Genomic DNA, 23,390 nt, shown 5'->3' with positions numbered 1-23,390 from the left:
ACGAAGTAACTGAGGGGTAAGATAAACTAGAAGTTAGTTGAGTCTGCACCACTGTACGATGATAATGTTAATTACAGGCGCAGTAGAAGCGATTATCGTTATTACTAAATACTACTTCAGTTCACAGTCATAGTAGCTAGACAATAGCCTTTACTACTCAAGTAACATCTAGTATAGGAGCACCATATCTGTCTCAATTCGAAGAGCTCAATTCAGATCCTCTGGCGAGGAAAGGGAACTCGACTTGTGTGTATAGATAGGCTAATGATATCACCTTTGACAGACAGATAGTAACTAGTCCAAAACTAGTCTGCACGGATCCATCCATCTATCCATCTCATCCATCAGCGTACGGATGGAACCAACCAGCTCAAACACCGAAAACAGCAAAGAAGAATAATAGCAACAACCAACAAACAAAATGGGGTATTATGTTCTTGTCCACTCGTTCAAATCAATGTCATCAGAAAGGGAAAAATCCGTCAGTGTGCGGGTGGGGAATATAGTAGCAAGTACAGTGATTAAGGTAAGGAATGTATAGTAGTGCTGCTTATTGAGGCGGGGGAAGAGCAGCGAGCGAGTCATGCGAGTTGCCTTTCCAGGCTTCGAGGTGGGGTAAGGATAGGCATTCCCCGGTAAGGGGTTGATACTTCGCGCGTTCCGCGACTGGGGTTGACGGAGGAGCCCATTTCTCCGTCATCGATGCGAAGAGGGTTAATGTCCACGGGGAGTTGGCCGCGGATAGGGCGAGGGGCGTGGTAGGCAGGATGTTGATGGTAGGGGTCCATGGCAGACGGGTTTAGGTTTGGGCGATGATGCATGGAGCTGGCGCGGGACTCGTCAGGATTGCCGGGCGGCAGACTGATGTAGTTGGCATTCAGGGAGCGAGCGATGTCTTCGAGGAGTATTTCCATGGGGGCGATGTAAGCGGTGCGGGTTTTGTCGGACCACGCGAGAACGTGGCCGCAAACTCGACCGCTGGCCTTTTCGAACACCCAGGCTCCTGAGTCGCCGGGCACTGTAAGTAAAATTAGTAAGGATTTCTTAATCGAATGTGTGTCTGTAAAGACGAGTCAGACTCACTTACCTCCAAAGTTCCCATCAACACAGAAGCTGGTAGAGAAGGTTTGTCGTCCATGCAGTTTGACAAGAGTCATGGCTCTGGAGATCTGGCCGGTTTGCAGGCCACTGGTTCGGCCACAGCAGTGGACTCGGAGGCCCCCCAGGTCTTCTAGCCGGCAAATGTTATTGAGATAGATAGTCTCTGGTTGCCGCGGTATGCGCGCCTGTTGGCCCCGTCTCTGTCCATACGCGTCTGGCCTCATTACGGACGTCTTGTCGTAGACGATATTGCGCACGTTGATGCGCTCATCGTTGATCTTGATCAGTGCCCAGTCAATCTCGTGTCGGATCCCTTTTCGCGTCCAGCGCCGAACACCCGAGGATGCGTGTACGTATCCAAAAGCGTGAGAGGCAAGATGTTCATCATCGCGATCTTCAGGGCTTGGAAAATAACTCTCATCGATGTCATCAATGGCTGGCTGTGTGACATATAGCAAGGGCTCATCTCCAGGATCAATCCCAGGAGTATCGCCTATGGATGCTGCATCTTCGTCATCATAGGGGTCATCAGCATTCCCCCCATCTTCGTCAGAGGAGTAGCCTTCGGAAAGGTATGAGTCTTCGAATGTTCCATCTAGACTGGGTGAAAGCGAGATATCATCCCCATCCTCGTCTTCCGAAACCTCGAATTCAAGGTCTGATGCGACATCTGACGGGCCCTCGTCAGCCCAGGAGTACATAAACTCTGGGTTCTGAGGCGCTGCCATATCGTGCATCCAATTTGCAGAAGACCGTAGAGGGCCACCGGTATCCGGCTCATCCGCATCCTCCTGGTCACTTGGTGATTCTAGCATGTGATGTACAGTCATCCCATAGGGCATACCATCGACCAAGATAGCTCCCCCGTAAGATACAGGTGGCAGATGTTCTTCGTTGATGAAAGCACCAATTGATGCACCGCATAGAGGCCGTTCCTGGTAGCAAGGATTTGGGTCGTTCTGGACCAATGCAGGTGCGCCAGCATTTCCTTGCCCTGCCATTGCCGGCCTGCGACGCTTCTTGCGTGGGACCTTCGATCTCTGTACATCGCCACGAAGGACAAGGAGATCCCACTCTTCGCTATCAAGGACGAAATACTTCTTGAGTGCGGCCCGAACCTTCTTTGCACTGGCACAAGTGACACAGACCGTGGTCTTGGCGTTGTCGACCGTTTCACCCGTCATCATGAGTGTAACACTGCATGATTCGGTAGAGTCCTTCAGGATCTTCTGTAGAAGCTTCCTCAAGCGTGGTAGCATCTGGAAGTTCCATTTATTGAGATGATCCTGTGGAATCTCTAGGCCCGAAAGTTTTTTGCATGTGCGCTTTCTTACCTTGCGCTCCTCCACGTTGATCTTATCCCGGAACATTTTCATGTCGGAAGTAGGTAGCGTGGCAAATGGTTCTTGGAAAGGTCGAATGGGCTCCGGAGTAGGTTTGAACTCACGAACAGGTTCCTTCATCGGCGCCGAATCCAGGCCAGGAACAAGGGCAAGCGGAAGACAATCATCCAGCTCATCAGCGGCAGGGGCAGAGAACATGTCTATCCTGCAGCAGGACCAGACGATCTTACACATAGTGTAAAGAAAGTTCATAGAGAACGAGAAAATGCTGTCGGGTGCGGAGAGGTCGAGGACGGGGTAGTGGAAGGCCTGAGGGACGCGGAGGTTTAGGTCATCGAAGGGTTGGGTCGACAGATGAAAATTTGGCGCATCCAGGCACAACTGTACCACGTGGAGATATGCGCTGCCGCATTTCGGGCCCAGCTTCTTCAAGTAGGTGTTCTCGATTCTTTGCTTGAACATGGAGTTGTTGTACTTCATCTTCCAGATCCGACTAATGGGAGTCCAGAGTCCAATTTCGAGCAGCACGAGGCCAAGTGAGTACAGGTCATAGGCCCAGGCGGCATCATCCTCCATCGACCGCTTATCGTCTGGGTGACGATATATGCTTGAAGACAAGGGTTCGGGTGACGGCCCGTTTCCAGAGAATTGAGCAAATGATGTTAGGTAGGGACGGCGCAAATCCTCTGTAAGTCCGACTTCATCGCGGTTCGAGTTCGTCAAGCCGGGGAAGATAAGAATGTTACTGCTGTTGACGTTGCCATGTACAAGGTTCTGACTCCTCAGCTGTAGAACTGCCATCAGAAGGTCATAAGCTAAGCGAAAGCGCGTTTCTAGATTCGGGATAGGGTGTTCATCGCTGGTTTGGAAAAGAGAGACGAGGGGTTTCGGCTTCAACCCATTCAAGAGATCAGTCGGGTTGCGAAGGAATGGGAAGTAGTCCATAGGCATCTGATAGACGAATGCGTATCGGGAATTTGGCATGTCGATGAAATAGCCCAGGAACTTCAGCAAACCCAGGTGAGACACACGCGAATTCTGCACGAGTTGTTCCAGAGTCCGCTGTACATGGTCCAGTCGTTTCTTCTCCGGCTTGGTGGCGGCACTCGATGCTTCGAGCATCATCGGCATGTAATCGACGAGAATCGTTGCTGTCGAATCCTTGGTGCCGTAGAGAAAAGGCGATGCCGATGTCCTGATGCGACCGATGGCCCGAGAGTTGGTAGAAGCCGCAACCTGCTCATAAGGGGGCGGGCTGTTGTCATGCGAAGAACCAGACAACTGTAGGGCAGAACGATCAATGACATAAGTGTCCAGCGGAGCCTTATCAAAAGGCATCTTTTCAGATCGAGCCTGGCTGAATGCCGCCGCATTGTGCGTAGGCGAGGGTGCTACATCAAAAGGACTCTGTTGTGTGCCGTCGAAAGATGCACCGTGGTAGGCTTTTGAGTCCAAGATGGAGTAGTCAGAAATGGCAGCGGGCCGGGATCGGCCCTTGGTGGACTGTCCACCAGCAGTCATGCTAGCACTCATGTTGCGTCGCGAGCTCGACAGGTCATAGAGGGTGTCGATATAGCCTTCCAGGTCTGCCAGCAGAGTCTTGGAACGGCTGATCTCATCACTGGTCCAGTGAGACTTGACTGGAAGGCCACTGAGACCGCCCTTGGGAGTGTCCGCACTAGCGCCTTTCGGAGGCAGATCGGAGGCACCGCCATGCTGGATACGCTCCGCCTCATTCAGCAGCACCTGAATGGAAGACATGACACTCTCGACAATCTCACTGTAGCCAGCTTGGGTTAATGATTCGTCAATATCATTGGGCTGGGCGGCACTGGCATCGCTCCAGTCCAGGCCCCACGCTAGCAATCGATCTCTTTGGGTCTTGAAACTGCGATGCAGCATGACCAATTCGGGATCATCAACCGCAATGGAAGCCGTAGTGACACTCTCACAAGAGGTCTTTGTATCGGTATACATTTTGGTGAGGCGCCGTTGGAGGTAGGCACCCCCATGATGGCGGAGGACGGACATCTTGGCGCGCAGAGTCCGGGGGTATCACGCAGGTAAACGAAGGACGGGGATTGGAGCTCTTTCAGAACATTGCAGAGTGCGTGGGGGAAGAGGTCTAGAGAAGACGCATGGTCTGATAACAGAGCGGAAGAGGGGGGGTAGGGAAGACAGGCACTATCTGTTAGTAGTAGTGCAACATGGTGGTGGGTTGTGGTGATGGGGGTTAGATAGACAGTGCAGTAGCGAGAGCGAAGATGGGAGGGAAGGTCAGTCACTAAGAATAAGTTAAGAATAAGGTGGGAATCCTGTTGCCTAACCAATAGGGAGTGGCGAGTGCCCGCAAAGCCTCACCCGCTGCCAAGCCACATCTCATCCCCAGGCAGCCGCCTTTTTGGCCTGATCCACCACGGCGGGGCTGTGATTGGCCCGCGCGCTGCTGATGGGCACGTGCATTGCTGATTTAGAGTAATTGTGCGGCATGACTAACCCAACATTCAAGTGCGGGTGAACCCGCCGAGTAGCATTTCTTGCATGTGTTGGCACTATCCCAAATCAGGAAATGGTACCAGATCGTCCCTAGGCAGACAGGTAAATCTTGCAAGTATCTAGGTAGTCATCTCTACCTTATTAGCCTCCCAGTTGGATAATCCCCATCATGCTTGTTGTTGAAGGATCTGCTGTCGAAAGTCGAAACACATCACAAGCCCCACTAGGGTCAGGGTTACACCGAATGACCCTTGAAACTCTACTATTACCTACTGACACTGGCTGCCCTTGTTTGCTCCATCAGTACACGCAAGCTACTATAATGTATGATGCACCACAACAACAATCCAATGCTAGGCAGCTGTCCTACAGGCACCCACATAGTAATCATGTCTAATCATCATATTTGCTGTTTTAAAATACGTCTATTGAAACTTTGTAACTGATTTACATAGAAATTGAAGGATGAATAGGAAAGAAGGGTCCAGGCAACGACGACAGAATCGCTTACCCGGTAATGACTCGCCGTGGCACCCCTACATCCCGTGCCCGCTTCTCGCGGAAATTGTGCAGGCGCTCCCCAATTAGGTAGACGTCGTCCCGGATATTGACTCGCCAAATCTCCACTTGCCGCCGTACCAGGTACACTAGCCAGCCCATCAGACTGATTACCAGCGTGGCCGGATACGCATACCGGTAAACCTTGGACTGCACCTCCGGCGTGGATGAGAATACCGTGGCATTCATGCTGAATCCAAGGATCAGTGGTACCACGACCGCAAGCGTGGCGAGCAGCATCACCGGGAGCAGAACTGCTCGCGTAGTCACTTTAGCATTAGGCTTCAGCATTCCATCTCGAACAATAGCATTCAGTGCCGCTGCTGGACGGGAGGCAGCATTCCACAACACAAACTTAACGGCCATTTGTACATAGAGCACTCCGAGTGTCCAGTCCTGGATGAAGTGGATGACATGGGCCTGGGCGCCACCAACATACGTGTGCGCTGGAACTAAGAGATATAGTTCCATGACTAGCGCAACAAGGGACGGCAGAAGCACCGCGAACGTGGCAAGAACATAGGTAATTCGAGCCGCATCGAGGACGATATGCATCACACCGACGCATGCCTCCCGAGGGGACTGTAGGTAAGGGCTCAACCGGTTTTTCGCCGCGGTAATGAAAGGACGCGAGTAGTACAGAATGTAGGCAGCAGTGCCAACGATGGATGTGCCCGTGGAGAAGGCATACACATCGTTGAGCGGTCGGTGAGGGAAAGTGGATGACATGACCTTTCGGCCAATGATCAGAGGAACAACGGTGATGCCTACACCGGTGGCAGCAGCAAACACCCATATCAGTAGGATGAAGGCTGCAATGCGAGTACGGAAGCGCGGCGGAATGTAAACTTTGGTGAACATGTCGTTGGCTCGCCCATGGAGACCCTGATCCGTATCCGGTGCCCCGTCAACCCGCTGATTAGACTCGGTCACCTCAAGGAACACTTGACTGCCTTTAGGAATGCGGACTTGATCGGAAGCAGGTGCCCGTACAAATCGTCCATCACGAGCGAAGTAGACACTGGGCTTCTCACTGTCGTCATTTTGCGGATGTCCATCGACCACCGGGTGTTCCGGATCTCCCTTGGCGGCTGACAAGACGTCCCACCAAGTCCGACGGGCGTGATATCCCTCTTCGTCGACTTGCCTCTCGCCAAAGAAAAAGTTGGTCAGGCGCAGAAAACGAGCGCACTTGTGGAACCACCAATCATAAAGATTGTGGAGACCGTCCGATGGCTTGATCGATTGAATGGCAAGCGGCATGACGAAGTTGTAGAACAACAGGTCCACGGGAAACTCCAAGACAGGAATAGTAGCAGACCAATGCACAGGAAGCACATCGTCGAAGGCGTAGTATATTCCCCATACCACACCACCCAGGCAGACAATGACCAGGGCGCCGTAGACAAGGGCACTGAACGCAATCTTCCGCAGCTGCGTTGTGATGTTGCGCTCCAGAACATCTCGCACCGGATGGAATGTCGGGTCGTCTGGATCGCGAATAAAGTCTAGTCATAAATTAGCAGAAGTTTGGGGTAAGAGGCAGGGTATGACTTACAAAGTACACCGCTCCGCATTATCTTCCTGCACATGGATACGAAAAGGGCAAAATGGAACATATAACAGGTTCCAATGAACCAGTGCACAAACAGAGACGTAAGGGGTGATGAGGAGGTGAACTCTAAACGCGACGCAATCGTGGCGTTCTCAAAGAGAGGTAACAGTGCAACATCAAGTAATGAACCGCAATACAGTGGGAAAACAATCATTTCGATGCCGATGATGAGGATAACCTTCATCACTCCACCTGCTTGGTGAAGTATGTCGGCAACAATGCCTTCCACTCTCTGTCCACGCTCACCACCAGAAAGCATATTGGTGAAACGCAAGTACAGAAGTCCGAGGGCCGACGCAAGAAGGTAGCCCATAAAGATAGCAATGACGCGATCTTTCGTATCCCACACAGCTAGATCATAACTGATGGTGATGCCTGCCGAAGCTGAACCACTCACACTGGAACCGAACCAGCTTGTGCCCTTCGAGGTGTAAAGCAACTGATGGACAAGGTCGTATACCTGGTCCCGTGCCTGGACTAGTAGCTGAATCAAGCCGTCAAAGCCATTTTCAACTGAAAACGCACCCACCGGTCCATGAGACACAATTCGGAGAGGGAAGTCATGCAAAATGAATTTGCCGACTGTGAAGACCGTATGAGTAAAGGCGGCGATGCGCGCTTGATGGATCTTTAGAGCTTGATGGGAAAGAACCGAGAACATAGGCACGTCGGATTCGTGGAAGACAAAGAAAGCCTGCAAAACATTTCGTAGTCGGTGACTACTGGCATCGATGAGTGATAACGAGGCACTGGTGACGGACTTGGTCTGCGGAATCCATTCTCCCAATGGAACAAAAGCACCGAAGGGACTGAGCACCACTTTGCATATGAGGCTGAGCCAGTACATAACGTAGCCCAAGCTACCAATAAGAGTGTCCAGCGTTACATCTGCGACGACCGATATGGCAGTCATGGGAACGCCGAAGACCAGTTGTACGGGGTTCGCGAGGAGTACAAGGGCAATTTTGCCCCAGAGATAGGGAAGCCAAATGCCAATTGCCACGGTAAACGAGATCAAGAGCGCGCTGAAGACGCCATTCTGCAGAAGGCCAAAAATCGGACCTTGCATGCCAATGAGTTCCAGAATGCCCTCCAAGTCATCTCCCTCCTCGACTGCCTCAGCGTCATTTGCATCGAGACCGAAGTCTGGGGCGAGGGCTTGGTTGTTCGGTGCGGCTTCGTTGGCGAGGCGTCTGTTGTTCTGTATGGGTACGAACGGCGCCTCCAAAGCAGGGTCCTCGACTACATGATCATCATCCTCTTGCGGACGATCTTGACCTTGATCAGGAGTTTCAAGATCAGCCCAGAACCAGTCGAAGAGTCTGGCAATTAAGTTCTTCGGAGAAGCCGCCGCTGCTTGATCATTCTGCGGCGTTGCCACGGCATTTTCTGAGGGCCCTTCAGCATTCGGTGTGACCGGGTTGGTAGAAGCCGAGGCGCTCGGAATTTGATCAGACTGAATGCCAGTGTCGGCGGAAGGTGTCGAATCGGACGGTACCTCAGAGTCGCCTACAGCACGGAGGCTAGAGCCGAGATCATCATTAGTAAATTCGCGGTCTTGCCGGTCATCACTCGCGCCAGTCCCCAGTGGACCGGACATCGAAGCGATGTCCCAGGGATGGCGGTTGACCGCTGATGACGAGGGCTCCAACAGTGGTGATCGTGCTGAACTCGGTTCACTTTGCATCTCCGTCTGATCGGCAAAGGAATCTGAACTCGCAGCCTCGTGAAGAGGTGACTCGCGCCTCCAAGAACCGCGCAGAGAATCGTTCCGTTGAAGCTTGGTCATTGCCGTGACGATCCACCCCAGCTCATCCTGGCGCCCCTCCTCTCTTACGAGTCTGAGGACCTGCTCAGGATCACCTTGGCCACGCGCCCAGAGATCCCTGAACGTGTCCACCCCAGGCCAGACCTGGTTGCCGTGAGAGGTCGAGTGCTCAAGGGACAAGGGGTTCAGTTCATCCTCACTGTCACTATTACGCCGGAACATATGCTGCAAAGTACTATTTCCCTGGGTACCCGAGTCACTGGAACTGCTTGAGGTACCATCGCGGAACGAGGAATGCACACGATACGACTCGGTCTCAGCCAGAGAGCCAAGTCCCCCTTCGTCTGCGCGGTTAGAAATATCTTCGACGTGTTCATGAGTGCTTTCATCGCGGGGTACATCCTCTGGCTGAGGGGCATGTAGCTCAGGCTGTACCTCTTCAGGGCGCTGTACTGGACGGTTATTCGCAATTAGCTGGACAGCAGCTTCCCGCTCACCCTCGGCAATATTGGCCATGGGCTGCTGTTGAACAACCCACTCGCGGATCAGGAAGATCAGAATGAACGAGATGACAACCAATAATGTTATGAGTTGACCTTCTAAGGTATCAATAAGAATATTATTAATCGTGGGCGATGGTGTAAGTGTGTTGAGAAATTCCACATCTGACAGCCACGATGGGCGCCGAGGCTTGTATGATCCAGCTGTCACATTCGACGGGCTAGTGCTCAACGAACCGGTACCCGACATTGCGGGGAAGAACAAGGCAGAGAAAGCCTTCTTGATGACTGTGAGAAGTAGAGGCTCGCCTGATGAGAAACTGAACATAGATGAAACTGGTGACTGCACGGCTGGCACATCTGATGCTCCCGCTAATGCGGTGGTAGCGGCTCCCACATTCATGGAAGCCGTTCCATTTGCTACAACTTGGGCTAGATGTTCGGATGAAGATTGCTGGGGAGCATCCGCCCCAGACCAGCGGCCATCAGCCAGCCAGAAAAGAGCTCTCCAAATCGCCCTCATCGACCATGGCAGCCACCCAAGCCAGACGAACGCAACGAGTACAAACCGCAGCCATGTGACAATAGTGCGAAAACTATGGATTAGTAGCTGTCGGAGAAAAAGCGGAGCAGGGAGATTCTGGGGCATATTCGGATCGTATAACTTCGTAAAGCGGAAGGGCGTTTTGCAGAGTTCGCAATGCTTCTTCTGAGAGTGGGACAGCCATTCTACCAGGCATGCCTGGTGAACGAACTTGATGCTCCCGCTACATTTGCACGGATAGAAAAGTTGTTCCTCCTCGGTACCCTCACCACGGCATATGCGACAAGTGTCTGGCTCTTCATACTCCCTCTCCTTCCCCTTATAGTTCGTCTGATAGGCCGGGTCATTCATCAGGTCGGGGAATGAGGTAGAATGGGTATAATCCCGGGACGAGCCCTCTGGAAACTCCATATTGCGCAATCAACGTCGACTCGACGAGCTTATCGTCTTCAGCAGCGGCAATCAGATATCATGTTCGGAAAGGCGTGTAGCAACGCGAACAGGTACGTGTGAACCGAGAAGGCGAGATGACGGAACGGAGACACTGCGCCAGGGGATTCTCTCGCGATTTGGTACAATCCTCCTTCGACAAGACTTTTAAATAGTTGCTGCTAGGCGAAAATCCACGTCAGTGTTCAACCATAGGCGGGTTTCCGTAGGAGGCGTATGTGGCAAGACGCAAAGCAGTCGGTGGAAAGGCAAAAGACCAGCCAAAGCTGTGGTTCACCTGAACTGGTCGATCCCCCCAACATATGCTGAATCAGCACAAGACCCTCCATGTCCCGGTCATGTGATATTACGGTACAGTACTACCAAGGGCGGTGAGGGGCTGTCCAATTGCCTGCATGAATGCAGATCTGCATGTCAGATTCTGTAAGACTGTATTGTGAAGTGCCACCGAAGGACCGATGACCTCACAGCTCCTTACAATAAAGGCTAACTACTATGGCTATTGTTGTTGTTCCCTGAATCCAGCAAGCGTGTTGTTGACAACTGGAGATCTACTCTGTGATCGACAGAGCACCCACTCCAAATCTCGTCATTCAAGCCTTGCTTTCCCTCCATTCTAGATATATACCGTGACTTTGTCTGTTCCTTTCCCGTCAAGACACAGACAGACTGGTATTACAGAGTACCCCTCTAAAGCTCGACGGCGCCAAGGCGGAGACGGGAATTGATCGTCGCGTGCGCTTCGAGGATCCTAGCTTGTGATTCCGGAAAAACGTTGCTAAGACCCTTTCATCTCCCCCCAAAGTCGACCTGGGCCCTTTATTTTGTCCGAATTTCCGGAAGGCTCAGGAGATAATCTAGGCCTCACCATCTTTGACTCAGTCATTCATCTTCTATCTACATTGAATTGGACACGCGACGCGAGTTTCCAGTTTTCTGCCCGCCGGACTCGAAGCGAGCGGCAAGCCCGTTGACGACGGGGACGACTCATGATGACCGTTCCGGATAATAGCCACGCCCCGGATGGGGCCGATCGGATAATAAAATCCAGGAGCAGTGCTTCCAAGCCAAGCAAACGAGGAACTATCCGGTGGACAGTTGGGCTGGTGGTGCGGTAAGTCTTGCTCCAAAAGCTAGACCGGGATCTTCGGTCCACCGCGTTATGGAGTTGAACCGTTGCTAATCTGGCGATCAAACTGATAGGCTCTGTATCTGGTATGCTCTTCTTACGCCATTCCTGCGCTGCCCTTCTCAGCTCTCCGACCTTACGGATTCCTCGCCGCGAGTATGCAAACCATACCTTGTTGCTCGCTCCTATGTCGAGCCCCATGTGATGCCGTACTATAACGCTTATGGCGCGCCATATGTCGAGACAGCGCGCCCATACGTGCAGGTTCTCAATGAGAAAGTCTACGCGCCCACTTCGCGCCTCGTCAAGCACGGATATGAGAGATTTGGGGCACCCGCTTTGGATAAAGCCCAGCTTTATGGCCAGCAGCAGTGGGAGACGATTGTCGTCCCACAGTTGCAGTCCGCTAAGGACAGAGCAAATGGCTTGTACCAATCTCAAGTATATCCCCATGTTCAAACCGTCGAGGCGGCCCTGTCACCATCCTTCCAAAGAGCCAACGGCGCGATCAAGTCTGCATATGGAGATTACCTTCTCCCATTCGGCGCAAAGTATAGGCCTTTCATCGGTAAGACCTATACAGCGGGCCAGGATATGCTGACTACAACCGTACTCCCTTATGCGCAAAACTCATGGTCGGCGGCTATCTACTTCATTCATAGTACATTATGGCCCAGAGTCACCGGAGTCTACTCTCAGAATGTCGAGCCTCAGCTAGTTAAGATCGGAGAAAGACTGGCAAGTTACCGTGAGGAGAAGAGGTTGCGACAGGTTGCAGAGGAAGTGGAGAGGTAGGCTTTTATGGCTGTAATATATGTGCTTCATTTGTTAACTTGTCATTCACAGTGCATCTCAACAAGCATCGTTTCTCACTGCACCGAAGGCTACTGAGGTGGACGACTTGACGACGTCGTCCACAACCGAGCAAGCTACCGCAACGCCTACGCTGTCGCCAACTGAACAAGCTGCGAAAGCACGCAATAGCATCGAGAATGACCTGCGCACCTGGCAACAAAAGTTTGCCGTTGCTGCAGAGAAGGGGCTCGAGGATCTTGAAGAGCGCTTACAGGAGATAGTCGACGGGTTCATTGGAAGTGGCGTTCGCGCACATGGAGAAAGCTTGGCGACCGCATTGGAGGCCGTTGTTGACAACGAGCTTCTAGCTCTTAAGCGTCATATCAACAACCTCGCCGAGTCCTTGCCCAAAGAAGACGTGCCACAAGAGGAGCAGGCAGCGACAAACGAGCTTTTCGGAAACATCAAGGAAGCCGCAGTGTCTATCCGGGACCGTGCTCATGCCCTTCGAGAATGGCGCCATTCCTTCGACCAAGAGCTTACAAGGCGCGTTTCTTTCGCAATCAACTCTACACTCGATGTCTTGGATAGCGTTCGTGATCTTGGACTTCAAGAGGTCGGCATGCGTTGGGCCTGGATGGATGGTGTTACCTACAAGGATTGGGCTAGGTACCATGCATTGAAGGCGCAGTTCGAGGAATGGAAGGATGAGTTCTTGGAATTTGGCCTTCAGCATGCGAAGCTTGAGGAAGCGAGAGCAGTAGCGGATGAGATCTTGTCGCACGGAATGGAAGTTGCTGAGGCCGCCGCCAAGGAGCTGACCCGGCTGAGGGACGTTGGCAAGTGGAAGATCGCTGCCAGGGAAGCAAGCGATGACTTTGACGCCAGATCTGAGCCTCCGCCTTCGTTGCCTAAGCCTAGCCGTGCCCCCGAGCCTGTTGTGGATGAAGAAGGACTGGCAGATGAGTCAGCCGATGCTGAGCGTCCGGATGGGACTGTCTTTGCTTATGATGCTGCCTCTCGGGCCGCGAATGACGGATCTGACGGCGACGAGGAGAGTATGGCAGATGATGAGGAGCACGCCTCGCCCCAGGCTAACGGTGGATTGCCTTCGGAATTCGAGTCGACTAGCCCTTTGGACAATGACCAGAATGCCGATGAGCTGAAGGGGGCATGGGGAGTAGCCGCGGCTGATGTGAGAACCCCGTCGGAAGGCGAAACACCACAGGCTTCTGGTCCCCCATTGTCGGCTGAGCAGCAACAGGCTGTTGCGGATCTCATCTCGGGTCTACTTGTGGACAAAGACTCTGCCTACGCTGAAGAGATCATGAACAAGCTGCACTCAATTTACGGGACTCCAGCGCCAACACCAGAGCCTTCTGTAGCATTTGACGACGCTTCTGATGAGGTCAGTGATTTCGATGCAGAGGCTACGAATGCCCCCTTCCCGGAATCTGAAGAGCCTATTCACGAAACCGATGAAGCGTCGAATGCATCATCCGAAGCAGACTTCGAGTCTAGTGCTATCGTCGACGACGAGGATAACAACGAAGAGGTGCAAGACGCCCCCGAGTCACTCTCCGAGGAAATCGAGATAGAGGAGGTCGAAGAGGACTCGCCCATGGATGACGTTGAATCGTCCTCCGCAACTCTGGCTTCCAGTGCCAGCAGTGTTGTATCCGAGGCTGAGGAAACCATCATCCCTGAAACAACCCCAGCCGGCGAAGACAACTCTGCAGAGGAGTTGTAACCTGAGACAAGACAGACAAACAAACAGGGTTGGCTGTTATTTGGCAATTCTTTCATGATTTGATATCCCAAAACATTCTTGTTATTCGCTCGATTTACCATCTCAGGTCGGCCATGATATTCCCCACATAGTTTCCCCACGATTTGTACGTCATGATATAGCATTTCCATTCCCCCCTTATACCACCAGAACTCCCTCTTCCTACCTTTGCTGTGTACTATGTGCTGTTTTTATTTGCTTCAATTCTTGTAACGGCCCCTCGTGCGTCAACATTTATGTGCCCCTCTGGCACCGAAACCTTTTGCTTTTTGGGAAGCGCTCATCTCGCATCCAATCTATCTTCAGACACATTAAAATACAATTTGCTTGACCACAAGAAATGGTCAAATCCAACCGCGCAATGCGTAGCCATCCGTAGTAATATATATGCATAAGCCATCCCCGAACATCCACTCCATTCAAAATCCCAAAATAACAACCCACCCCTCCGAAGACCATCTCACCGATACTGCACCCCCCTAGCACCCCTCTTCTCCATCTTCTTCTGCCTCTTACTCTCCGCCGCACCTCCTCCCTGCTCCTGCCCGGCACCCGCACCTCCCATCCCCGCCAACCCACTCTTCATGCCCATAAAGGTACTATACGCTAACCAGACCGAATACACCGGCACGACGACCCACAACCACCAAGCACGGTCCCCAAACAAGCAGGCAGCTCCAAGACATCCCCACGTCCAGTACAGCACGTCCCACATGTATTCCGTTAGTCCTGCGGCGCCGAGATCCTCGCCGGGAGAGCGGAGGGATCCATCAGCGGGGTTGTAGACCGGGCGGCCGAGGCGTTCAAGGTAGAATTCGATGAGAAGGGTCGGGCAGGCGAGTGTGAAGTAGGGTGTTAGGGAGCGGGGGCGGTTGAAGAGCCAGTGGAGGGTTAGGAAGAGGATGTGCAGGGCGGCACTGATGAGATGGGTGCGGGTGAGGAGGGACGCGTTGCGCGCGGCGAGGGTTTTGGCGGCTTTCTGTTGAGAGGTTGGTTAGTTATTTGAGTGGAGGGATATATTTTATTTGGGGGGGGGGGGGATGGGGTATACTAACTTGAGCCATGGTTGTAAGTGGTGGTGGTAGTATGTGGTGTGAAGTTGAGATTAATCCGGTATGATCGGATGACGATGATGCAGGTCGCGTGCGGATGCAAGTTGGTGTAGGGTGTAGTGGGGGTTTGGGGGAAATGACAGGGAGCGATGATCCGCTCAGTGAATAAATTAACTAGCGATAAGCAAGTTGCATGATCGGGGAGGGATAAGGAGTCTAGATGATCGATTGATAGATTTGATTGATAGTGGGAGTGAAGATGAAAGTAAGTAACACTTGTAGTAACAGTAATAGTAGAAGATGGCGAATAGGGAATGGCGTTGCCCACCACAACCAACTGTAAGTTACTAACAGCCAAGCCGCCCTCCGCCTCTCACCAGCCACGCTCTCCGCCAGATTCGCTGCTCCAAAACATCGCCAGAAAAGGCGTCGTGAACTACGACTTCTGTCGGACTTTGCCGCTTCGCCCCTGGGCCTACTTTGGGCTTCTTCCGCGTGTATCTTGTCTGCCGCTTTCGCTGTCTGCTCGTCGCGACATGCGATTTGACTCCCTTTGACACCTTCCTGGGCCCTACACGGCGTCACGAGTCGTCCGGACGTCATCCACTTTCCCTTTCTCCTCTGCCACAGCTTCGCACTTCAACCCACCCCCTCTCGACTAGTCTGATCTGTGGCGGAGATCTAGACAAGAACTGTTGCGATCCATCGGGCGCAAACGAGCCAGGCGATATACTTTACTGGTTATTGTTTTGACGAGTGTTGACGGTCTAACAATCTTTTTTTTCTCTCTGTTCCCTATCTATACAGTTGAAAGAAACACCACGTCGTCGTTGCCTCAAATCCGGCTCACGCGGCGCTCCCCTCACAGTTCTTAGTGTTCTTTTAATCCCTTTGGACACTTTCTCAGCTCCACCCATGCTGGTTCGGTGTTAACAGATTAACGGCCTCACCTGTCGCTCACCTGTTCCTTGATTCCGCAAAGCTCCCTTCGCGCCGTTCCCAATACGGACGTCAATACCGCCTCCTCTCCTGCAGCGCCTCTGTGATATCGCCCCCCCTCCTTCTCTCCCTCCTCCTTGAATGAATCCCACACCTCACCATGTCACCCTCCACCGCACATATATCGAGCCAACTTAGGCAATTAATATATTACCATCTTGATAACAACCTCGTCCGTAATGCGCTTTTCCTTGCCGGTCGGTTGCACGCCTACGAACCCCGAGCAGCGGAATCTTCATATTTACTCGCCTTGTGCCATCTCCAGAGCGGTCAAGTGAAAGCAGCATACGATTACAGCAAGAACTTTGGATGGCGAGGCACTCACCTGGGCTGCGCGTATGTGTTCGCTCAGGCGTGCTTGGACCTGGGAAAATATCCTGAAGGCATCACGGCGTTGGAACGAAGCAAAGGACTCTGGTCTACAAAGAACCATTGGGGTACGCTTCGTTCAGCACTTCTTTATAGTATTTTGCTTGTCGCAAATGGACGCGACTATCATTTCAGGCTGATCACAGCTGACATTTTCTTTTCGCCATTCCAGGAAAACACAGCGAAACGCGCAGGCAACATTTACCCGATGCGGCAGCGGTGCTATGTCTCCAGGGCAAGCTGTTCTATGCGCACAATGAACTCAATGCGGCTGTTGAATGCTATGTCGACGCGCTCAAGTTGAATCCGTTCATGTGGGACGCTTTCTTGGGCTTGTGTGAGACTGGTGAGTATCGCGGGCGGATGGGGAGAATGCTGTCGCTAATTGTTCAAAGGGGTCAACATCCGCGTTCCCAATATCTTCAAGATGACACCCGAACTCAGCGCTCTATTAGCGTCCTCCTCACAAGATGACTTGGATGTGTCTTCGGATAAGGCAGCACATCCCGCAGGTCCCTTGCAGTCGCAACCGAAACTGAACTCGAGCACCGATCCCTTTACTTCTTTGACGTCTCGGACTGAGGCAGTTGGCACGCATGGGAGCTCCGCTCTCTGGGAGAAGCTAAATGGCAGTACGGTCAGCGTGGCATCCACGGGTACATCAGCAGTTCCGGCAATCCGAGAAGGGACCGAAACACCTGGAGGCCAAAGCAGTGAGTCGGACGACCGCGTCATGCACCGGACAGACGCACCTTTGGAGCCGCCCTTGGCACCTGCACGGAAGAACCGAACAATACAAACGATTAGTGCCGATCACGGCATGGACTCCCCACCAAAGATGAAGCCTACGGGTATCCGACCTCGGACCAGAACTAAGCCCGAGCCCGATGAGTCGACTACAACCTATACGGAGCGAGAGCTCTCACACGGAGTCCGTGTGGGCGACCGCAAGCGAACTGTCTCTGGATCAGTTGCTCATTCCGCGCAGCAACCCACCGAACCTGGCGCGCCGCAACGGCGGAGCGTCCGCCTCTTCAATCAGATCAAGCCTACTACGAGCAAACTTTCTAGTACGGCGCTGGGGACAAAGGATGGTCGAGAAATGAAGAAGGTCAGGGCTACTGGTGCGAAGGGTCGAACTACAACCGCTCCTAGTGTGGGCCGGGTCGTGAGTGGCAATCGAAAACACATCGGTGACACGCATGATGGCGAGGCCAAGGACCACCGGCCAGCCACCTCGGCATCGAATGGGACGCACCACACTTCATCGAGAGGACCTTCGCTTGATCGGTCTAAAGCTGTGGAGGCATTGACATGGTTATTAGAGCTGTTCTCGAAGTTGGCGTCCGGATACTTTGCGTTGTGTCGCTATCGTTGCGCTGAAGCTACCCAGATATTCGCGGCCCTGTCTCAAGGGCAGCGGGAGACTCCATGGGTACTCTCCCAAATAGGTCGAGCATACTACGAGCAGGCGATGTATTCCGAAGCCGAGAAATACTTTGTCCGGGTCAAGAGTATGGCTCCGTCCCGGTTGGAGGATATGGAAATCTACTCAACGGTGCTCTGGCATCTGAAGAACGATGTCGAGCTGGCTTATCTGGCGCACGAGCTCATGGAAACAGACCGTCTCTCCCCTCAGGCCTGGTGCGCTGTTGGCAACTCATTCTCCCACCAGCGGGATCATGACCAGGCTCTGAAGTGCTTCAAGCGAGCCACGCAACTTGATCCTCATTTCGCGTACGGGTTCACTCTGCAAGGACATGAATATGTGGCCAACGAAGAATACGACAAGGCTCTCGATGCGTATCGACACGGCATCAGCGCTGACAGTCGCCATTATAACGCCTGGTATGGATTGGGTACGGTATACGACAAGATGGGCAAGCTCGAATTTGCCGAACAGCATTTCCGCAATGCGGCCAACATCAATCCTACAAACGCCGTGCTTATCTGCTGCATTGGACTGGTATTGGAGAAGATGAACAACCCCCGCGGGGCTCTCGCCCAGTACGGCCGGGCCTGTCAATTGGCGCCTCACTCGGTTCTCGCTCGCTTCCGCAAGGCTCGCGTGCTGATGAAGCTTTCGGAGCTCAAGTTGGCACTCACCGAATTGAAGGTCCTAAAGGATATGGCACCGGATGAAGCCAACGTGCATTATCTGCTGGGTAAACTCTACAAGATGTTGCATGAGAAGGCGAATGCTATCAAGCATTTCACGACCGCTCTGAATTTGGATCCCAAGGTAAGTGTTGAACCCTCACTATCCCTCGCCAAACTCGAATGCACCAGCTAACAGCTTCAGGCGGCGCAATACATCAAGGATGCCATGGAATCCCTGGATGATGATGAAGAGGATGACGAAGATATGGCATGATTTTCTTTCTCCCTTGTTCTTAGTATTCTTCCTGCTTCCCCTGTGTACTTCTTTGACGGGTTCCTGTTGTACATGAACCCATCTGTACCATGGAATCCCTATTGGCGAGGAGCGGCGTTTGTCTTTTCTCTTTCTCTCTTTCTGGGTTGAATTTGCACCAGCATCAGCATTACGAGGGCGTTCGCCGGTGGGTTGGTTAGAACTGGCATTGCGAGCATCCAGACCTCGCGAGGGTCGAGGCATCTGGATTGGATTCTGTATGTTAGCGTGGGAGGCTGGGAAGGGACGAGGCCGGACGACGGAGCTGAACATATCTTCTTGGAAGACTGTTGTCCGAGCGCCTGCATAATCGAGCTATTATTAGCACATTGATACCCACTTGTCTTCATACTTGTAGAGCAATGATACTAGATTCAGTTGGCTGGCGGTTGAGTACTATACCGGGATGTTGGGCGGAGCAACAGGCGGTGAGGCGGCAGAAACCGGCGGAAATCCATCCAAATCCGTTGAGACCGAAAGACGAGAGTTTGGGATTCTTTGGATGCCGCGAAGATCTCCCTCTCTGTTCCCCTAAATTCAAGGTTTCTGTCAATCTTCTTCTCACTCTCCTTCTCTTCCTCCCCGACATCCCTCTTCCTAGTCCTTCTCCGCTTCCTCCTCCCCTTCTTCCCGCCACCCCTACCGCCGGGTCATGCACCGTCTTTGCGGCCCTCTCGCCTGACCTCGTCATCCCCAAAGTCCGCATACCCCAGAGAACCCCAGGTTCGCTTTGCCCCGAGCCCACCCTTAGGCTTCTGGCTATAAAGCCCCCATCTAACCCGTTCCTGATGCAGATCAGCCGGTTCTCTTTCCCCCACCTGAAAACCCCCTCTCCACCACGACCACCATGTCCCTCTTCTCCTACGTCGCCTCGGGCATCAGCTCCTTCGTCGTCTTCACGCTCTCTCTCTTCGCCCTCGGCCAAAAAGTTCCCCGCGCCGCCTTCGTCGCCCGGTGTCTCGCCGCCTATGGCTCCCTCCTCCTCTGCGCCACCTACGGCGTCGTCGCCTCAATTGTGCTCCGGATCGCTGGCTACGGCCGCATCTCGCAATATGCCACCGCGCGCAGTTTCAAGTGGGTCATGCGCTACACCACCGGCGTGACTTTCAACATCATCGAAGGTGCTGAACACCTGAACACCCGACCCGCCGTGTTCATCGCAAACCACCAGTCCGAACTGGACGTGCTCATGCTCGGCTACATCTTCCCTCCGTACTGCAGTGTCACGGCCAAGAAGTCCCTCAAATATATTCCCTTCCTCGGCTGGTTCATGTCCCTCTCTCGCACCGTCTTCATTGATCGTGCCAACCGCGAAACGGCTGTCAAGGCCTTTGATAGTGCTGCCGATGAGATGCGCAACCATCGCCAGAGCGTCTTTATCTTCGCCGAGGGCACGCGCAGCTACTCTGATACTCCGGAACTGTTGCCCTTCAAGAAGGGTGCGTTCCATCTTGCGCTGAAGGCGGGTGTGCCAATTGTGCCGGTGGTTACGGAGAATTACTCGCATGTGCTGTCTCCCCGGAACATGAGGTTCGAGCCGGGCACGATCAAGATCAAGGGTACGTTTCACCCTCTTCGCCTTCTGGCTGGATTTATGAAGTTCTAACTACAAATAGTCCTCCCCCCAATCAGCACGGAAGGTCTCACGACCGCCGACATCGACGCTTTGACCAAGTCCACGCGAGAGTCCATGCTCAAGGCCCTACTCGAGTTGGCCGACAAGGACAAGCAGGAGGTGGATTCGACGGTTGCCGCGAACGGCAAGTCCACTGCTGTGGAGCTGTAGGGATAACAAACAGATCAACTTGTCTGGCTGATTGAATTAATGTTATTCCCGTCTGCTACGATTACACGACACGATTGCTTAAATTGGCGAGACAGAGAGGGAGTGTGTGTGGATACCCCGACTGGTTAGGGAAACAGCAACAGATGTTGATGGGGCGAGAGGAGCTAACTGGAGGGACATAATCCAGTAGAAAGAAAGACGCAGCGGGAGGTAAAGTAAAGACCTTGTCTTGGGGTTCGTCAGGGCATCCATTGCATGACGCTGCCCATGGGTTTCTTTCCTAGATTGTATATAGAGCATATTCTTAATGCTTTTTTAGACCGTCACTTCACCAAAACCAACCTACGCAAACGACAATACCCACATATCGTAGATAAGATACCATCACCCCAAACAAGCACACTTCCCCTCCGCACACTCCCTAACATCCCCCTCAACATCCAACCTCCTCAACCCCTCCCACACATCCTCCCCGTCCCCCTCTACCCTCCCAACCCTACCCCCCCTAGCAGCCGTCGCAACCAAATACCCCCCCTCAAACGCCTGCACCTCCACCCTCACCTCCTTCACCTCCCTCCCCTTCATCAACACCCTAACCCCACGATACACCTCCCCATCCGTATCGGGAACCCTCACATCCAAGAACTCCAACTCCCTCAACCACTCCGCCAACAACGCCTCCCCCGTCATTTTAATATACGCCTCCTTCAGCGCCCAATACGCAAAGAACACCCGATAACTATACACCACCCCCTCCGTCGACGACACCGAGTACCCGTGAACAGGATGCGTCAGGGACTTTATTAACGACAGTTCCCTCGCAGAGAATATCTCCGTGAAGATGGATACGTACTCCAGGAATGCGGAGCGGGTAGGCGGGGATGGGTTCCGCGGGGAGCGTAGGTGTTCTGTTGTGCTGGTGATGTCGATTCCGACTTGGATTTCTTCCTTTGGGGAATTGGGTGGGATGGTGGTGCCGGCTAAGGCGACCATTGAGTCTTGGTGGCTGACGTTGAATTCGACTGTTGGGATTGGGGCGGTGGATGAGGAGGAGAGGATTGCTGCTGATGGGATGAAGCAGGGTCGGTGGTGCGGGGCTGGGGTCCGGCTGATGGTGATTTGGGACCAGGGGATGCGGCAGGTGCGGTGGATGAAGAGGTATTTGAGCAGGTTGGAGGCGAGGGACATGTGCCGGTCCTTGAGGTGGTAGTATTTCTGGATGGCTTGTTGTTCGGTGGGTTGGAGGGTCTCGAGGAGGGGGAGGGCCGGAGAGGTGCTGGTTAGGGGCCGGGTGTCGATGTACCACCGGACGAGGGTGGGTTTGGGGTCGGATGCGGTGGTCATTTTGGGTGGGTTGGTGTGGTGGTGTTCAATGGAGTGAGATGTGAGATGTGAGGTGTAGGGTGTATCTTAGCTGATGTGAGGAGATCGGGTGTCTATGCGGAGGTGAGATGAGGGGTTGGATTGCTTTTCCACGAGGGTCATTGATGCATTCCGAGATTCAGGTACACCAATTATAAACCTCAGCGCCGTACACAATGGTCCACAACCAGTTTATTGTCACAACAAAGTAATGAAGGCAATAAATCTAGAATGTCAACATCTCCAATGTCAGGCTGAACGCGGGGCAGCACGTGGTGATAAGCGGTCCGACATTGATCCGCTGACATAAGGCGGCGTTGCTCCCATCAAATAGTATAGAGAGTTTGGAGTCATAGTTCTATTATTGCCGCCACTGACTCACATTCTAGACTTCGCCATGGGCTGCATCACCGTCGGCGTGCTCGCCTTGCAAGGCGCCTTCTACGAACATATCCAGTTGCTGAAGAGTGCGGCCGCCGATTTGCCCGCCAAAGACCGCAGTTCCGCCTCGCAATGGGACTTCATCGAAGTGCGCACCCCGCAGGAACTCGAGCGATGCGATGCGCTGGTGCTGCCCGGAGGCGAAAGCACAACCATGGCCCTTGTTGCCGCTAGGTCTAACCTCTTGGAGCCTTTGCGAGACTTTGTCAAGTATGTCTGATCGATTTTCCGCATCGTTGCTCTATGGTTCATACTAATTGGCATCCAGGGTCCACCGGAGGCCTACTTGGGGTACTTGCGCCGGTCTGATCCTCCTCGCTGAGTCGGCCAACCGCACAAAGAAAGGTGGTCAGGATCTGATCGGTGGGCTGGACGTGCGTGTCAATCGCAACCATTTCGGCCGACAGACCGAGAGTTTCCAGGCCCCTCTCGACCTGCCCTTCCTGGGCGCTAATCAGCCCGCCTTCCCCGCCGTCTTTATCCGCGCCCCCGTCGTGGAGAAAATCCTCCCTCACCAAGAGGGCGAACAAGTGGCCGAGGCCCAGCGTGAAGAAACTGTCATTGCGCCGGCGCGCCAGGCGGAAGACGAGGTCGCTCGTCAGGCCATGGCAGATAGTGTGGAGGTTTTGGCAGCTCTGCCCGGACGGGCTGCCAGATTGGCCTGCCAGGGAACGCCCATTAACGCCGATGACGAGACGGGGGACATCATCGCGGTCCGCCAAGGGAACGTCTTTGGAACAAGCTTCCACCCGGAGCTGACTGACGACGCCCGCATCCATGCGTGGTGGTTGCGCCAGGTCGAGGAATCAGTGAAGAAAAGACATGCCGCGCATCACACATAAAAGGCAACATCATGACTGATGATGCATAGCGTCGGGGT

At 53.3% G+C, this 23,390-nt stretch overlaps 8 protein-coding genes across 8 annotated transcripts; 4 read left to right on the top strand and 4 right to left on the bottom strand.

The window, feature by feature from the left end:
- Positions 1-581: 581 nt before the first annotated feature.
- On the bottom strand, positions 582-4,475 carry AKAW2_60811S (uncharacterized protein; the record flags this gene model as incomplete). The annotated part of the gene is made up of 2 exons (XM_041692977.1): positions 582-1,018; positions 1,088-4,475. 2 exons carry the CDS (start codon positions 4,473-4,475, stop codon positions 582-584), a joined length of 3,825 nt encoding a protein of 1,274 aa, XP_041546309.1.
- A 972-nt stretch (positions 4,476-5,447) lies between these two features.
- Positions 5,448-10,336, bottom strand: AKAW2_60810S (E3 ubiquitin-protein ligase SSM4; the record flags this gene model as incomplete). Its single annotated transcript, XM_041692976.1, has 2 exons — positions 5,448-7,006; positions 7,057-10,336. The coding sequence occupies 2 exons, from the start codon at positions 10,334-10,336 to the stop codon at positions 5,448-5,450; spliced, it is 4,839 nt and encodes a 1,612-aa protein (XP_041546308.1).
- Positions 10,337-11,364: 1,028 nt separating this feature from the next.
- Positions 11,365-14,049, top strand: AKAW2_60809A (uncharacterized protein; the record flags this gene model as incomplete). Its single annotated transcript, XM_041692975.1, has 3 exons — positions 11,365-11,489; positions 11,579-12,295; positions 12,351-14,049. 3 exons carry the CDS (start codon positions 11,365-11,367, stop codon positions 14,047-14,049), a joined length of 2,541 nt encoding a protein of 846 aa, XP_041546307.1.
- A 499-nt stretch (positions 14,050-14,548) lies between these two features.
- AKAW2_60808S (SND2/TMEM208 family protein) lies at positions 14,549-15,152 on the bottom strand (the record flags this gene model as incomplete). Its single annotated transcript, XM_041692974.1, has 2 exons — positions 14,549-15,067; positions 15,144-15,152. The coding sequence occupies 2 exons, from the start codon at positions 15,150-15,152 to the stop codon at positions 14,549-14,551; spliced, it is 528 nt and encodes a 175-aa protein (XP_041546306.1).
- A 1,087-nt stretch (positions 15,153-16,239) lies between these two features.
- CDC27 (anaphase promoting complex subunit bimA) lies at positions 16,240-18,882 on the top strand (the record flags this gene model as incomplete). The annotated part of the gene is made up of 4 exons (XM_041692973.1): positions 16,240-16,576; positions 16,681-16,854; positions 16,904-18,750; positions 18,811-18,882. 4 exons carry the CDS (start codon positions 16,240-16,242, stop codon positions 18,880-18,882), a joined length of 2,430 nt encoding a protein of 809 aa, XP_041546305.1.
- A 401-nt stretch (positions 18,883-19,283) lies between these two features.
- On the top strand, positions 19,284-20,707 carry SLC1 (1-acylglycerol-3-phosphate O-acyltransferase SLC1; the record flags this gene model as incomplete). Its single annotated transcript, XM_041692972.1, has 3 exons — positions 19,284-19,644; positions 19,716-20,480; positions 20,538-20,707. 3 exons carry the CDS (start codon positions 19,284-19,286, stop codon positions 20,705-20,707), a joined length of 1,296 nt encoding a protein of 431 aa, XP_041546304.1.
- A 384-nt stretch (positions 20,708-21,091) lies between these two features.
- On the bottom strand, positions 21,092-22,051 carry AKAW2_60805S (4'-phosphopantetheinyl transferase family protein; the record flags this gene model as incomplete). Its single annotated transcript, XM_041692971.1, has 1 exon — positions 21,092-22,051. The coding sequence occupies one exon, from the start codon at positions 22,049-22,051 to the stop codon at positions 21,092-21,094; it is 960 nt and encodes a 319-aa protein (XP_041546303.1).
- A 415-nt stretch (positions 22,052-22,466) lies between these two features.
- AKAW2_60804A (pyridoxal 5'-phosphate synthase glutaminase subunit PdxT) lies at positions 22,467-23,352 on the top strand (the record flags this gene model as incomplete). The annotated part of the gene is made up of 2 exons (XM_041692970.1): positions 22,467-22,720; positions 22,779-23,352. The coding sequence occupies 2 exons, from the start codon at positions 22,467-22,469 to the stop codon at positions 23,350-23,352; spliced, it is 828 nt and encodes a 275-aa protein (XP_041546302.1).
- Between the last annotated feature and the right edge of the window lie 38 nt (positions 23,353-23,390).

Source organism: Aspergillus luchuensis, chromosome 6, assembly GCF_016861625.1.
Source record: "Aspergillus luchuensis IFO 4308 DNA, chromosome 6, nearly complete sequence".
Taxonomy (NCBI): domain Eukaryota; kingdom Fungi; phylum Ascomycota; class Eurotiomycetes; order Eurotiales; family Aspergillaceae; genus Aspergillus; species Aspergillus luchuensis.
The sequence above is the reverse complement of the archived record's forward strand: the minus strand, read 5'-3'. Positions and strand labels throughout refer to the sequence as shown.